This window comes from Trachurus japonicus, chromosome 1 (genome assembly GCF_045865225.1).
Source record: "Trachurus japonicus isolate A0001 chromosome 1, Traja_1.0".
Classification (NCBI taxonomy): Eukaryota; Metazoa; Chordata; class Actinopteri; order Carangiformes; family Carangidae; genus Trachurus; species Trachurus japonicus.
In genome coordinates this window covers 16,751,051-16,767,946 of record NC_140907.1, presented here as the reverse complement: position 1 = coordinate 16,767,946, position 16,896 = coordinate 16,751,051, and the positions used below count along the sequence as shown (strand labels likewise).

General features: G+C 42.9%; 1 protein-coding gene across 1 annotated transcript; it reads right to left on the bottom strand.

Annotated features, from left to right (window-relative positions):
• Nucleotides 1-72: 72 nt before the first annotated feature.
• Nucleotides 73-8,046, bottom strand: LOC146991657 (uncharacterized). The gene is made up of 6 exons (XM_085776487.1): nucleotides 7,833-8,046; nucleotides 6,169-7,431; nucleotides 5,049-5,366; nucleotides 4,360-4,477; nucleotides 3,503-3,613; nucleotides 73-981 (listed from the first exon to the last, which is right to left on the bottom strand). Exons 1-6 carry the CDS (start codon nucleotides 7,894-7,896, stop codon nucleotides 807-809), a joined length of 2,049 nt encoding a protein of 682 aa, XP_085632613.1. The 5' UTR covers nucleotides 7,897-8,046; the 3' UTR covers nucleotides 73-806.
• Between the last annotated feature and the right edge of the window lie 8,850 nt (nucleotides 8,047-16,896).

Here is a 16,896-nt window from a genome sequence, read left to right as displayed (position 1 = left end):
TACACTGTGCCCTGCAGAGCAACTACAGAAAAATCCATACTGGGAGGCAGAAGGAAAGCACATAGTGTATTCAATATTATCATTTTAATTTGGTACTCTCAAATCACAAGTGATGATACAAAGGTCAGAAGTTATGTAGAATAAAAATCAAATCAAGTTTTAAACGTCATCTCAATAATGAAAAATCTTTTTTTCCCCCTTTTTTTGTCAGCTGTTGTACATTTTAATGAGACTGTGCAGTTGCGGCACTTGATGGTTCTACCAAAGCACTGTGAATAAATCGTACCCAACCGCTGATAAAATGGGAAAATTGCTCATGCCCGCTGCCCCTTTTAGTGTGGTTTCTAACGGCTTTGTTCAGCTTCACTGATGTGGCCAGTATGAAAAACATTTCTTAACAAGCTCAGTCTACCCTAAAGAGCGTACAGACATCAATCTACATTCATCACATTTTTTGATCACATTTACACTCACATACAAGTACAGAAAATGTTGCTGCTTTCCGTTCACTCATCCACCACTCAGGTTAATGGACACTCCTTCTGTCCACACATTCACACATGCCAAATGTGCTACAGTATCTCTTTCAATTTGCTAATGTATTCGCACAGACATACAGTCATACACACTAAATATAAATGTGTCACAAATACAGTAGTTATTACAGTTGGACTCCAAGGCAGTCTGTGTTGGATTAGGGTTTGAGACGGGGTAATTCACTGGGGTTCTGGGTAAATTGGGATAGGGCGCAGGGGTGAAGAGTGGCTTTTCTGGTTTTATTCAATACAGACAAACAGTTGGACCCCCTAGAGAATGGAAGTCCTGAGGTCTTGTGAAGAGTCTGGTCCTGGTCCAGTGTTGGCTGATTCCTCCGTGGAGCTGGGCAGGAGGTCTGACATGGCTGCCGCATGCTCCTCTTCATGTTGCTCTTTGTTTTGGGCCAGGGTTGAAGCCACATCAGACGGGTCAAGTGCTGCTATCCTGGTAGAGAGGACAGTAGGTCGTTGGCAGAGATTTAATGGCTAAATTGCAGGAAGGGAAAAGACAGGGCTGTTTTAATAGCAAGAGTAATCGCTGAGAGTGCATTGAATAGAAGCTATTTGATTGTAATGAGGACAAAATCTTTGCTTTACGTGAACACAAAGACAGGTTGTTCCTGATGGGACATGTGAAGTACCAGTGAAAATCGAGCAAAACTTAATTAGGTGTGCTCATAATGGCTGTCGAACTGCTGTTGATGATGCCGCTGCGAGCAAATGTTAATATTCTCACTGCAAGGTCTGTTTATTTAATGACTTCCACACCAGATGGAGAAGCTTACAAACTGTGGTGAGGGGAGATACGCCGGGAGGTAATGACACACCCTGATATAAATAGATCACTTGACATTATTGACTAATTGCGGATGACACTGTCCTGGGTGAAAGAATTGCTAAAGGTGCTAAATACATTTTCACATGCCCTAGTCGATTCGCCCTGAAGGGTATCTAAAGTCCCATCCTCATGTTGTACAGACCATTTATGCTGAAGCACTGCATTTTGCCCAGAATCTTGTTGTCACCACTTCTTCGCCGTGTTATTTTTCAAACGTATTTCATAAGGACATTTCACTGAGTTTTTCATTGTATGAACTGTCCGCACTCTGCACCCATGCAGATGTGCACCCAATGTGTTGCAAGTAGAGAGAGACCAATGCAACCATTTATGTGGGCGAGAAAATGGTCAATAATGGGGGATGTAAAGCAGCTTCACTTTATCTGATTGGCTTCATGCACGCCCTCTAAAATAAACTACAGTCACATGTTGTATAATTTAAAAACATTTGTATAGTAAAACACCAATGGGATAAAGGTTCAGCTTACCTGCCTCTGGACTGTGTAGCAGTCAAATGCAAACCTTTGTGATTGAACCATGTAATTTCCAAGTTCAATATAAGTCTGGGTAGTCTACATTGAAATACCAATGCTGTTGTTTCCATTACAACCTGCTGTTCGCTTTGATTGAAATGAATCAGAAAAGCCTGAAGAACAATTCAGGTTACAAAAGTTCACGAGCTCTGTATTGCCTTTCTCTTGGCCACTGGTTTACAAACACTCATTGCATATTTTCTGTCTGTGCATCATGGCCACTGATCCTCGTATGTGTAAGGAGCCGCAGCCCATTGTGCCTTTTTATTGTTCAGACGTTACTGCAGCTGGAGATATGACTTTCAGATAGTATTCTGAAAGTGACTTTTGTTGTTTGTCGGCAGTGTTTTTAGTGATTCCCTCTTACAGTGACAACCGGATTGTCACTGCTGCTATAAAGTCTCTTAACAAGGACATATTTCAAGATGACTCTGTTGAGTGTTTAATAATTCAGTGTTGCTTTGTTATCGTCTGTGCTCGGCACACATCAGAGTTCTTTTTGTCTTGCACACTTGCACGGGTAAAAGACATGCACTCATAGGATCACATACGTACAACTTTTTGTGCACAAGTTTTGTTTTAAATACACACTCTTTTGATCTCCGTCTTTACTTTTGTTTTGTTTTTTCTCTCTTTTTTCCCCCACATAGCCTCACACCATATTTTCACATGCTCACTCCCCACACACACTCACACTCACACATGCACCTTTGGCTTATTATTGATTCAAGCCTGGTAGTCTGATTAGGAAAAATAGCGGCATTACCCATTAATGCTCTGGGTTCACGGGACTCAAACACTCATGTGACACAGTGAGCAGCCTCCTGAGCGCATAACTTACAAAATAGCCAGGAGGGAATCAGCTGAGAAGCACACAACTGGTAGTTCCTATGAACCACAAGTTTCCAGGTCAGTGCATCACATTTAGTCAGTTCACACTGGGCAAGTCTGACATCTGGCTAGTGTTAATGACAAGAAGACTGATGCTGTAGAAGTCAGTATTTGTGGTAGCAGAGAATAGACTGTGAAGAAAGAGAAGAGGAGCAAGGTGCTCTCGGAGCTCAGTGAGAGCATATAAACCTTGACATGGTTTAAATCAGAAACACCTGTACACTATTTATGACTCCAAATAAATCGAACAGAGTAATATTTAGAGATCTTTGTCCTTGTCGTGTTTGATCTTTTATGAAGTGAGGTGCAAACTGACAATGAGATTTTCATCTCTCTCTCTTTATCGGAAGCTGTCGGGACATTATCTGGATGTTTTGTCTCATCTCTACCTTTCATTCCTAACCTGTGGAAGTGGAATTTCCCCCTCTCCATTGTTTATCTGCTTTGAAACTGTTTACGTATAAACGCACATTGTTAATATAAAAATCTCATATAATATAAACAAATACAGGTGCTTCCACGAGAGGCAACTGAATGGTTGTAAGTCTCTTTGGTCTTTGCACTCACGCAGTTTAACACCTGTGGAAGTTTAGGCCCATGATGTGTCTCAATGTTTTCCCTTTCATTTGTGACCATCTGTATGTATATGCTGCATCTGCATTTACGTATGCCACCACCATAAATATTTCAAAATGTGAACATACTGTTGAGTGTCCCCATTGCCTGCAGGCAGTGTGTCGTCACTGCAGTCCCCTCCTGTAGTTGCCTCTGGTTCGACACACCCTTCCTCACATGCCCGCTGAAGAGATGGGGTGCTACACACACACACACACACACACACACACACACACAAAAAGGACACACAGAACCTCAGATATTACAGCTGTTGCTTACTGCTACCTTTCTAAAAATGGACTGGATGTTGCACTGGGCCATGTGGAAAAATAATAAAAAACAGTACAGTACATAACTGATGAAAGACCATGCACTTTTTTATGAACAGAGAGAAATACAGAGCACAGTCTTGTCATTTCATCATCTATCAGTGCAGAAATGTTAGCTGCAGCTTGGGCAACATCAGAAGCAATCATGCACCAGCCCTGCCGCAAGTCCCATCTGTGATTGTAGCAATGTTGGTAGTGTAGCCAGAAATCAGATGGCTTATTTCAGAAGCTATTAAAGAAGAACCACCATGATGTGGCTGGTACTAGTATGATCGCAGACTTAGTATTAATTTGATTCCTATTCATAAAAAATGAAGAGAGGAAAAGAGTCTGCTTTACAAAGACAGAGCCAAATTCATACCATTCACTCTCAACAGTACAGTAAGATTAGAGTTATAATGGAAATCTATTTCCGTATGAGTCTGTTGTTGTTTGTATAATAGCAAATTATGACAATGGATGCCAGGCTACTGGAAATATTATAATAATATTGGCTATAAGATGAGCAGTTTTAAGTAAATCACTTTTGTACTGTACTTTCAGTTGGCAAGGAAATTTTTGTCTACATGACAGCAATTCTTTTCAGCGTTCTTGGAGATTAGGTGCACAGAAGTCACCTGTTTTTGTTGCGACATTTTAGGATATAGATGATGATGACAGCCGTCTCCAAAACCAGAAAGACTGCAGCAACAACGGCCCCAATCTTCCAAGCCTCCAGACCCAGCTCACTTGTCTCTAAACAGATGCATCGAGGCAGAGAGCAGAAGAAAAGGGAGCCACTTGATTTTCAGTATATAGTAGTATTACCCATGAAAAACACAATATCCGCCCTACATACAGTATATCTCTGCTTTCCTACATAACCTTACAGCTTAAAAAAAACAAAAAACATTTTACAGTCTACCCTCTGACTGTTTTGAATCACACCACTTAAAAGTGTGTGTCTCAATTTTTTAGTGTGGCTGGTACTATTTTATGACAAGATGGTCCCAAATCTCTTGCCCTCATCCACCAGAGTGTGTAGTAGTTGGTCGCTGCTTATTCAAATTGAACAGCATCAACTTGGCCCTCTGCATATTTAGTTGGCAGAGTCATGATCATTAGCTGTTTATTTTTCTTTACCCTAACCAAGTGTTAAGCCACAGAGAGTCTGCTATAAAATAAAACAAACCCCATCTATAACCTAATATGCAGTTCTGAAATTGCACCTGAGAATTAGAGAACATATTAACTTTGTTTTGAAAAAGAGTTGAATTCCCCACACATTTGTTCTCTACATTTACATAATGTTTTTATTACACTTTACCTGTGGCTTCAGCTGTATCCTCCACCAGCCCATCTGCCTCCCCTGGTTCCTCCCCCGCTGTCTGAGGGGGCTCAGCTAGAGCATCCTTCACAAAATTATCCAGTGTAGGTTGGGCCACGGCTGGGTTGTTTGGCAGAAGGTCGTTGGTGGGAGTGATAATTTCATTACCGTGGTTCGAAGTCTCTTCAGCAAGGGTATTTTCTCCTGTACCCACCACACCTAAGGATGGGCTCGGGGTGGGAGTTAGATTCTCAGGGGTCTGCTCTATGGAGGCTTCAGCACCATCTTCAGGCTCAGGGGCAGGGATCACCAGCACTTCTAGAAGAGGGGTTTGGTATGTCACACACATGTGAAAATGAAGCCAAGAGGCCAAGGTTTAGGGTTTCTCGAGTGGATCTATGGAATGTAGAATAATGCATAGATGTGCTGTAGCTGAGAGTAGGTGGGTCATGATGTGTCAGCATTTGTGAGGTAACTCATAGTATCAGTATTTTCATGTGTCACAATAATCATCGTGCTTTAAGAGAATTTCAGATGTTTCCACTAATTTATCAATAAGGATAATCATGTTAAGATATTCTGAGTAAACATTTTTTTCTAGTGTTTTCTACCAACATTTGTTTTCAAGCCGTGCTCATTTTCCACCCAAACTGCCCTCCTGAAACAACAAAAGCAGTTGAACGCTTTTTACCTTGGTTTTTCAGGACACGGGCTGGCAACCAATATTATTGTAAACTGTTTTAAAGGAGCTTATAAGCTGCATTTAAGAGCTTTCCCCTCTTAAAGTAGGTTAAGATGCAAACAATGCAAGCTTAACCAAAGCTGCTGAGTCTAATGCAACTGAATGTTTAAAAGACATGTACCACTGCAGTTTTGGGGTTGTGTGACCCAGCTTATGGACAGGGCTTACATATTCAATGTTTCAGAGAGTTAATAGATAAGGATGTCCTGAAGGTAGAGTGAATAGGGAGTGCTAAAATTTGGAGCTCATTAACTAGGGATAACAAGTTGAATTTTAAAGTTTCGGATCAAAGGCCTCATTTCTTTGTGCCTGGTCTCAGTGTCCAGTTCTTCTATTGCATGTTTGTAACTCTACCAGTTGGAATTACACACATCTCACCTTGATCCTCTGTTTCACTGCCTTGTGGTGTCTCCAAAGCGACCTGCTCCTCTTCTCCTGCTTGCTGGTCACCCCCCTCATCCACCAATGTCACTGATTCCTCCTTTACCTCACTCTCTCCATCTCTTTCACCTCCTGCCGCCTCCCCTACATCTGCACCTTCTGTTTCTACCTCTTCAGCAGCTCCTCCCTCCACCACTAAATGGCCTTGTTCGTCCTCTACTACTGGTCCTTCGGCGTCCTTCACTGTGTTTACCTCCTCCTCCTCCTCCTCCTCTACTGGCTCTCCTGCTGCAGTTTGTGTCGCCTCAGTCTCGAAATGATTAGAAGGCAGTATTGTCGCCTCACCTTCTAATTTATCTACCCGAGTTTCCTCCTCCTCAGCATCTCCCTTTCCCCATACATCTGCTATCTGCTCTACATCACCCATGGCCAGACTACGGTCTGACTCTTCCACTTTCTCCATCTCTGGCTCTCCGCCCACTGCCACCTCCACAACAGCTGGAGTTTCCCCTGCCTCCTGTGCTTCTGTTTCAGCTGCTCCCTTTTCTTCTGACAATGCAACCTGCTCATTGCTGTCTCCCATCCCAACCTTCTCTACTCCCGAATCCCCTCCTGTCTCTTCTGAAGTAGCTACCGTTCCCCCTGCAACCTCCTGACTGACTTCAGTGTCTAGAGATTCGTCGATAACCTCCATTCCATCTGCTTCTCTGCCTCCAGTTTCTACACCTGCTGTGGTCTCCTCCACAGATCCAGCTGCCTTTCCCCCCGCCCTCTCTGCAACTCCTTTCCCCCCTTCAGCTCCATCTTCAAGTGTATCCGCCTCTGCTACCTCCTGCTCCTCTTCAACACCAGTGTCTTTCCCCTTAATGCCCATATCTTCACCCCCCACCACCTGCTTCTCCACTGCCTGCTCTGAAACCTCTGCCTCTGTGTCAGTTTCACCCTCCCCTGCTTCAGTCCCCAGTGCATCCTCTTCAACTGATTCTTGCACTGGTTCTTCGTCTGCTTTCGCTTCACCCGCTCCTTCCACCTGACCCAGAGCTGCTCCTACCACTCTCTCCAACAGCTCCTTCAACACTTCTTCTGCCCCACGACCTTCAACCTGCTCTGAGGCCTCCTGCACTGCCTGCTGCACCTCCTTCAGGCTTGGAGGGGCCACTACTGGCACCGCTTCTGCAGGGGGCAACTCTGGTTCCTGGTGTAAGGTCTTGTCGTCTTGGAGGGTGACCACCGTGGAGGATTGGATGGATGTTGATAGACCTAGGGTTGAAATATCACACGTTTATGGTGGATTGTAGCAGCTGTAAATGCCCAGCAAACATATATGGTTGGTGCTGCTATGTGTTACTGATGTTCCTATGTGATACTGATGATGAAGTAATGTTAACATTCAAGGAGCAGGACAACGTTTTGTTATTATGGCTTCTTTAATAATGATGCCCGTATGAAGTCATAATTACTGTATGAGTGACATTCAGTGTCCTTAACATTGGTTGAATGATTATATAATTAATGAATAATTAAGCCCTATTTTTCTGCTACTTATGTCATCCATTCCCTCAGGTAAAGTTTAGTTATACGTACATCACATCACATATGGTGACATAAAGAAAAAATACATCACAATGATAATAAAACCTATTTACATAATGCCACTATACCTTCAGATGTGCAGTGTTGTATTGACAAAACCAGCAGGAGTCCTTTCAAAAAGCAGTACTCCATGTTGTCAGGGAAAACATACAAAAATATATACTCCAAAATAATCCCAGTTTCTTGCAGGAAAACACTTGTTACCTCCTTTTGTTCCTTCAGTTTTGCTCAAATGTCAAGTGTGTGTGTGCGCAACACCACAAGACCTACACTGAGTGTGTAGACTCTTGATGGGTGGACAGTACATTGGGCCTGGGCAGGGTGGGTGATGTTAGCAGGTGACGCTGGAATATGGGAGGGTGAAAAAACGAACATCGCCATGTTAAATATTACCACCCTGAGTTGCCTTCTTACCACCAGGTGTCTCTCTGGGAGTTGGGAGTTGGGGGTTGGGGGGTGAAGTAGCACTTCATTGTGACATGCTTTTGAGATCCTTACAAGGACTGTGGTGAAGCTTTGGGCGGCATGTCACACACACAGTGAACTCTGCAGGAGCAATTATAGGTGGGCTGTGAGTTTGGGATGTGAGTGATGCTGCCATTAGGTCTTGACATAGAGCCAGTGAAAGTAGATGTGGACCACAGAACAGAGGTATTGTAGGGAAATGTTCATGATGATATCATAATACAGCTGACATACCTCCCTGAATGCCGATATTCTCTTGAGGAAGTGTTCGAGGCAGAATTTCTAATGGCTTCGGTGTGTGCATCAGCTTTTTTCATCAATCTCTTTCTCTGGCATTTTTGCCTCACTACACTATACAGTATGTCTATCTCACCAGCCTCACATAGCTAAACAGCGCAGTGATGCGTCTGTAGGTTACCTAACAAAAACATCCATGTCGATCATGTTATACAACACAAAGAATGTTTAGGTTACATGTTTAACATGTTCCTGTTCACTCTCACGATGGCATGGTTAGTGTAGGAATACACGGAAATTGGAAGTAGGTGCTACATTAATTGGGCTCGATCTGTAAAGGTACAGTGCCAGCCACAGTGTATTGCTAGAGGCAATGGAAAATCCCCAGTTGTGTTTTTTGTGCAGCAGTTTATTTATATTCATATCCAGGTTAACATCTCTGAGACATCCCAAGCGTACACAACAAGCACTTGGACCGAAGTGTTTAAATTTCCTCTGTGAATAAAGCAAGGTATGAGAATGAGCATCTGTGTTCTCTCTCTGCTCACTAATCTAAATACATTTTGGAAATGTGACATTTACGCTTATGTGCATGGAGAGAAGCATGCAGTTAGTGGGCAATTCTTTCAAATGCAGGACTGAAGAGAGCAAACAGATTTGGGCCTGTATACTGTACAAACAGAGGAGGTAATGGTGCCAATCGTTGCTGGGAAGGCACAGATTTTGTCATGCTTGCTTTTTAGCTTTTTGGATGGCAGCAAAAGTTGTCAGTCAAGAGCTTTTTGATGCTAAAAGATTATGGTGACTTTTTCTCTCTTACCCTCATGAGAATGAAATTTGTGGCTCTTATTAGGGTGTCTCAACATGTATTGCATTGACCGTGAAATTTGGCACAGACATTCATGCATCATTCCCCTCAGGAAGAATTGCTGGCATATTGATTGTAAAACTAATTCCCACAGTAAGCTATATTTACTATTCCTAATTGAAAAATGTTAATACACAAACACACACACTTATCCAAGATGGTGAAAATTATACCTTCCAAACATCTGCATTAGCTTGTTGTTTTTAGCATGTTGTTTAGCATTTGGCTCAAAACACTGCTGTCTCTCAGTTGTGTTCAGACTCATTTGACAGAAATGTTCCTGTTAATCATAAGATTATGTTGCAGTGAAACTTTTTTCTTCTTCTTTTAAATCTGCATTGTTCTTAAATCTCTCAAGTCATTTTATGTTAAATCTTAATCCACTGAGCTTTACAGCTGCTTAATTCAACTGTCATGATAAATACTGATGATATAATGATGTTAACATACATGCTTACATCAACTGTGGCAACTTAAATAGAGCGGTTTATTGAATTATACATGAATAGCTTTATTCATTAATGGCTGGGTCATTGGAGAATACTGAGGTCTAAGTGGTTGTATGAAGTGAATGATTAAATACTGCAGAAGTACTCACTTGAAAATTGCAATTTGCACCTTTTCCTCCCCGATAAAGTCATCAATTCTGCCCAGACATCTGTCTCTGATGTGTCTGCCGATCACTGCCCCCTCCCTTTAGAGAAAAAATGACATGCCTTTGATAAATCATACATTTTGCCCTGTGATCTGCACAATAATAGTAGCCCTTCTGGGGAGCTTTGCTGTATCTTGCCTTTCAATGAAATCAGCTGATCTTGGCTAAAGGCTCCATTGATTCTTATGCCAAAAGCCCGTTGTGACAAAACTATAAACCTGTGTCATGGAACCAATGAGAGTCCTTGACCTGCCAGCTTATTATTTTGTCGGCTGCTCAGCAGGAACACCGACAGTCTGCTCCGACTATGAAACTAACTACGGAAATAACAGAGGCTTCTTTGCTGTCATGTTGCTATAGAACATGTCAGTGTTATCCTCTGTGGTCTTTGTGTTGCTTTTGAAGCCACGGGGGGTGCCGCACAACGATCTCTGCTTCAGTTCGATTTTCTTGACAATTCGGTGCCAAATCTGCACTTCTGCATATCAAGAGTCTCTGTTATCCGTCTCAAAACAAACCGTAGATAGAAACCGCGACTTGGGGGCTTCAGAGGGGAAACAAAAGATATCTTAATTATTTTTTCCCCATACTTTCTTGCATTCTTTTGAATTCTCTCTAACTTTGAATTCACTGATCTCTCTCTTTCTGTTATTCGTGACTGCAGGAGATTAGGTCTGAAAGGTTAATACAGTCACATGAGCTTCACATTGTGCTTTGTGCTACCAGGCAGTAGCACTTCATACTTGGCTTGTGACTGGGCTGGCGATGGGGATTATTACAAGACACACTGTATAGTTTCTACATACACTGACCGTACAGCCACTTCTTTAACACACTGGCATACCAGCATATTTACTCATACAGTCACACACAGACTCTGTCAGATCATAGTATTTTTGATGCCCTTTATGATTCAGGGCAAAGTTAAAAACAAAACCAAATGTTTCTGTCAGAGAAACCATTAGCTACTCCACGCTCTTTAAATTATGGATTTTCTCCTCAGCACCTCAGTAGTTAGTAACATCACCTTTATCACGTGTTATTTAATCAACCAAAGTGATCCTTGTGAAAGTGAAACTGGTGCATGGTCTATGTTTAGGTCTGGGAGGAGCAGCGTCCTGTGCACTGCTATGAGGCCATGAGAGTTGCTGTCTGTATTTCACATGTCAGTGTTGGAATTTCAGATGTGCTCTCCATGAAAAGAGGGCGGTGGAGGTGAGTAATCCACACTAACCTCTACCCTGGCCCAACGTCTGGACTCCCCAACATGAGCTGCTCATCAGCACCAAAAATAGTCTGGGTGACACATCTAGTTGCTTTGCACACTTGTGTTAACATACTTAAACACACAGTTTAAGACTACTCATCGTTGGTTGAAAAAGTTTCTTTTTTTCTATCTTTAAAAAACTGAAATTATAAATATTATGAGGGTGACACATAGGGTTTGCCCGTGCCATATTATGAATATGCTGCATGTCTTTTGTTGTGTTGCAGTCTGATGTGAAACCACTTGGTAATTACTGAAAGTTTTCTAATTTTGCTCTTTGCTCTCTCAGACTGTTTGTGTTAGAAACAGTTGTTTTATATTAGTGTCAAAGTTTTTCACCTAACACACCTCAAACCAGGGTTAGGGGCTAACCCTAACAGCAGCAGCAGTAATTAGGCTCAGATATAGACATATCAACGTGCACAGGAAAATAATCATTATGGCAGTTTTGACATTAGCCCCTGCAGGCAATCAATGAATGTTACACATTTTTATGTGTATCTGTTGTGTCTGAAGTCATTTAAAACTTAAAACCTGCAACCTGTAATTTCACATTGTAGCTGTGTTGTCTGTCCTGGTTAGTTTGGAGGTGGAAGGAGTGGTTCATAAACAGATTGTCTGAACACACAAAAGGGATGTAGGGCCTAGGCAAAAGATATAAGAAAAACCGTGGATTCTGGATAGAATTTGCCATCTGAGTTTATAATGGACATTCGAGGGTCAACCACACAAATGGCCACTTGAGTGTTCAAATAATGGAGCTGTATTTATGATGGCAGCAGGGATTACCCCGAGGAGGTGCAGATGGGAAATCAGCAAGGGCTTGTTGAAGTTAAACCACTACTGTAGTGAAACCCACTGAGGTTAAGAAACCCTGGAGGTTGAGGTCAGTGGCACAGGCCAGCAGGGGGGGCTATCAGCCTTAAATGGGCATTAATAATGTTGGCATGGCCATAATCCTCAATATGATTCACCACTCGCTCGCACTCAGCAGTGGCTGTGTCAGGGTCTGAGGTCATCATTGCTAATAATTATGTAATATACTACCAGGCTGTGCCTCCTGGATGCAGTAAACATACTGAGTGTTTAAACATTTGAGAACAAAGCATGTTTTGTAGTCAAAGGAGAACTGTGTGTTTGATTGCTATAACAGAGAAACGTTTCAAATTATGAGACGTTCACGTTCTAAGACGTTCCATTTCATCTCTCTCTCTCTCTCTCTCTCTCTCTCTGCTCCTCTTGTCTCTTTCTCTCTCTCTCTCTCTCTCTCTCTCTCTCTGCTCCTCTTGTCTCTTTCTCTCTCTCCTCTTCTGCTCTCTCTCTCTCTCTTTCTCTCCCTCTGTAGTTTCAGGAATTTTTCAAAAGGATGTTCCCCAAATATCTAGGACATCTTTTTGGGTCACCATTAAAATGATCCTCCAAACTTATAAAACATGCAGAGAAGTTACCTTTTTTTGCATATATGGAGATCTGAGCCTTCCTGCCGACACAAACAACAACAACATCAACCAGTATCAACAAGAGAAATAATGTATGCTCTCATTATTATTCCTATTTAGAGTTCTAATTTATTCGGCCTTAGTGAGGAACAGCAGTTTCAAAGGAAAAACCATGAAGAGTGGCTTGTTGATAAGGCACGGAAGTTAAGTCGAATTATTCAGTCTTCCCCTCTGTTTTTTCCCCTCTCATTTTCTCTCACACATGAGAACACAAACACTATACTATACATGCACACATCACTCAGCACCCCCACTTCAAGCAGTGACGATTTACAATTAATTAGAGAGAATCCATATTTCCTTGCTTGTTTATGCCTTTGCAAAGGCTCTGTGATCCGCTGCTCAAAGCAGAGCAGTGAAGACAGAAGCCCAAAACCTCCCCCGTCAGCTCCATATGCTTGGAACAGCCTTTATCACTGAACGACTGACAGCCGCATATGAACTGCCAAATAAAACATCCCAGTCCCTCCCCCTCATAAATGTACACCCAGCACCAGAATAGAGCTCCACTCATGGTTAAGTCATCACTCATTTTTGCTTTCATTTTCAGTTGTTGGCTTGTGTTGCTAAGATGGCATGATAATAATATGTACAATCTCTCAGAGAGTGATTTTTTTTTTTTTTTGTATTCTCTCATGTGAGCACTTATGGTGACAGAGATAGAAATAGCTAGAGAGGGAGCAGGTTTGTCCAACTTCTTTTAATCATTACTCTCATATGCTCCTACGATTGTCTGCCAACATACAACAGAGTTTCTTTCTTTTTTCTGTGATATTAAAAAAAAAGAAAACAATACCTCCCTGCACATTCCTGCTTCTCCTTGTAAATGGAACACTTATATAAGGCACCATTGTGGATTACATAAATGTCTCAAAGTTATCAATATTTCATCCTCTGTGCGTTTGATGTGTTTGGTAATTGGATATTTATGTTGTGGGCTTCCTCTCTCAAAAACCCCCATTGCACTTTGCTATTTGTCTATGAGTGTGTATGTACAGTATATAGTTGCATGGTGTATGTATGTGCTCATTCGTGTATACTGTTGTGTGTGTGTGTGTGTGTGTATGTTTGTCAGTGTGCATGCACACCTATACATGTGAATCGGCTTTTTGTGTGTGTGCGCGTGCACATATATGTGTGTGTGTGTGTGTGTGTGTGTGTGTGTGTGTGAATGCGTGTGTGATTCCATCACATTTGCTTTTGTACTTTTCTTGGAGAAAAAAAAGGACTTAATAGTGGATTCATTCAGAAAGAGAAATACAGAGTGTGTGTGGGTGTGAGTGGAGGGTGGGTGGGGTAGTTTGAACCCTTTGTAAAGCTAGACATTGAAAGTCAAGGAGGGCCCCCCACAGGAGAAAGTCAACACTGCTTGAGTGTGTTGTAGATGGAACAGTGCTGCTATTATTGCATTAATGTGTGCATATGGATTTTTTTTCTTCTTCTCACACTGGGATGGTCAAGTAGAGGAGAAAGCTGGGAGGTTTGTCTCGCTGTGGTGTCTCCCAGGGGGCACACAGAGCTGGTGGTTCTTCTTTGAAGAAGACAGCGAACAAGGAGAGGAGAGTAGACGAGGAGGAGGAGGAGCACTAGTATGGGACTCCTTAGTGGGAACTTGAGTCTAATAAATGTTTCACATTTCTGACAGTTAATGTGACAAAAGAACCGTCTGTGTCTAGAAAGTATCTGACAAACCATTCAAGGAGCGGCCTGGGTATCGTAGCGTGGCGACAGGCGACTGAGTGGATTAGCACCGAGGCAAAGGGAGGAGGAGTGTACAACATACTTATGGATAGATGGAGCGTGTGCACTGGTGGAGATGCAGTGGGGAGTACACAAGCAGCAGCTGACAGCTCTGGATATGCTGCAGTTCCCCTTTGTGACCGAGCGAGGGAGCTGTTGGGTTTTAATTCAGTGATCCCAAAGGAGTAGAAGGAATAGCCTGCCAAGACATAAAAGAAAGAGAGGGAGAGAAAAAAACAAGGGGATGGGAACACAGAGAGAGGAGGGAGGGTGGAAGAGTGAGGCAGAGAGGAGGAGGGAGCGAAAAGAAGGAGCCTGACTAGTACCTTCACAGTCCATTACATCACTGTTCTCTATGAGAATACTCCTCTCGGGCTTACGTCAGTGGGAAAGACTCCAATCACACTGTTGGTACAGGAGCAACACCTTCATCATGCTATAACACAAAAACAAACAGTCCTTCAACTCCTAACAGCTCCTAACACTGCAAACGATATGTGACATCTGCTAACTCACAGCACATGACATGTTTTACAGCTACAGCCACATTTACTGTAGGCATTTAAATGACTTATCGTTATGTGTGCTATTATTCATTTAAAGGCTTTTGGCAATTTTGGTGACATAACAAAACGTGAAGGAGTAAAGCGGTCTGAAAGGTTTCTGAACGCACCACGGGCTATACGGTATACCTCAAAGGGGAACGTTCTGAGGCGGAGAGGACTTCAGGGATGGTAAACATCAGAGTAAATACAGCTCCTCGTGGCTTTGCTGGTGTTGGAGACAGCTTTACTGCTCATCAGACTAACTGTACCTCTGCCCTGCTGCTGATGTGTCTGCTTACCTGCCTGCTTCCTCAGCAGTTCAGCAGAAAGTTGTCTCAAAGTGCATGAGAGAAGGGGAGAGGGAGAGAAGGGGCAGCAGCAGAACATGTGAGGGAGCATGTGCAGGGGGTCTGCTGCTCTGCTGGCATGCACGGGCATTTGTTCGTATTCTGTGCCCAGGTCTGCTGGTACATGTATGCATGTGAATGTGGGGTTTGGGGGGAGTGTGGGTGTTAAAGCCCTGTGTGTGTGTGTGTCTGTGTGTGTGTGTGTGTGTGTGTGAGGGCTAATGATCCCGAGCACTCCTCCTCTGCCATGTGAAGGCAGCTCAGTGCCTGGAGGTCCCAGATAACCTGTTTGTGTGATTTTTGCTGTGGCTGCGTATATTCCGGTCTTATCATCAATCATTAGACTTTCTCGCTAGCTCTTTGAATCAGGTTTACCCTGCTGCGAACACATTTAGTGTAACAGGATCTGTGTGGGTGTGTTGGTGGGTTTCAGTGTATGCATGTCCTGCTGTGAATGCAGATACAGCAACACTCAGCACTGGACGTCGCAGCAGGCAGCACCTGAGAGATTGAAAAAGGGAAAAGTGTACATATGTGCGTCTGTGTGCGGTGGGAAAGTGCTGCTGTGTGAAAAGGTGGAGAGCGGAGAAAGAAGGCAGGAGGAGGGAGTAAGTGTGCATTCACATCAGCGAGCACCAAACAGAGCTGTACAGCAATACCTGAGAGACACAGGGCGCATCGTCTCGCAGGCACACACGTGTGGGCACACACACACACAAAGTCGTAGACGCACACAACATCCAGGTGCAGGGGCTGGTGTCTGCTTGTGATGAAGCAGCTACTCTGAGGCAGAAATGGGTCAGAGAGCCTCAGGGCCTCTAGAGTCTGGAGGGCTGGCCTCTCTGTATCTCTGTCTCTCACTCTCTCTCACACGCACACACACACACACACACACACACACACACACACCCTTCACATGCACACACAAAGACGGCATGCAACTACAGAAAAGTAATACAGAATAGCTATCAATTAGGGATGGGCATTTCAAGCAAAAGCACTATTCGATAATCAGTGGGAACTAACTTTTCGAATAGGAGGGAACATTTACCTTTTTTCAGACAAGACAGATAGTCTCAAACTATTCGAATATTTGACAATCATTGGCATTGCCCATAATGCTATCTTGGAATCCCAAAGAGAAATTAGTTTAGCCAAATATACAACAGCTATAGTGAAAGATCGCACAAAACATGTCAAACTGAACAAACATACAAAGAAATTAAAACAAAGTGTCCTCCCCCCATTTCCGTGTGTCTTACAAGAATTTGATTAGATGCTAATGCATTGCACAAAGGTCAACTTTGAATTAAAGCATATAATTAGACCACTAAGTAAACTATAATTTCTGTCGAAGTGTGTGACTGGACAGAAAATAATCATATGCAATCAAGCTGTTGGACAAGCACGGACCAGTGCTGTCTGTGATGTACAGACCTCAGTTTATGAGAGCACGGACTGCATTGAATGCGCAAACAAAACAAACTAATGATACAAAACAAACAAACA

What these genes read in the sequence shown, in the direction of transcription:
- LOC146991657 (XM_085776487.1), bottom strand. Translation starts at nt 7,896, where the DNA reads ATGGAGTACTGCTTTTTGAAAGGACTCCTGCTGGTTTTGTCAATACAA. An exon ending in CAGTGAAACAGAGGATCAAG is followed by an intron (nt 5,367 to 6,168) that starts GTGAGATGTGTG and finishes CCCCTCTTCTAG; the next exon opens with AAGTGCTGGTGATCCCTGCC. An exon ending in GGATACAGCTGAAGCCACAG is followed by an intron (nt 4,478 to 5,048) that starts GTAAAGTGTAAT and finishes GCATCTGTTTAG; the next exon opens with AGACAAGTGAGCTGGGTCTG.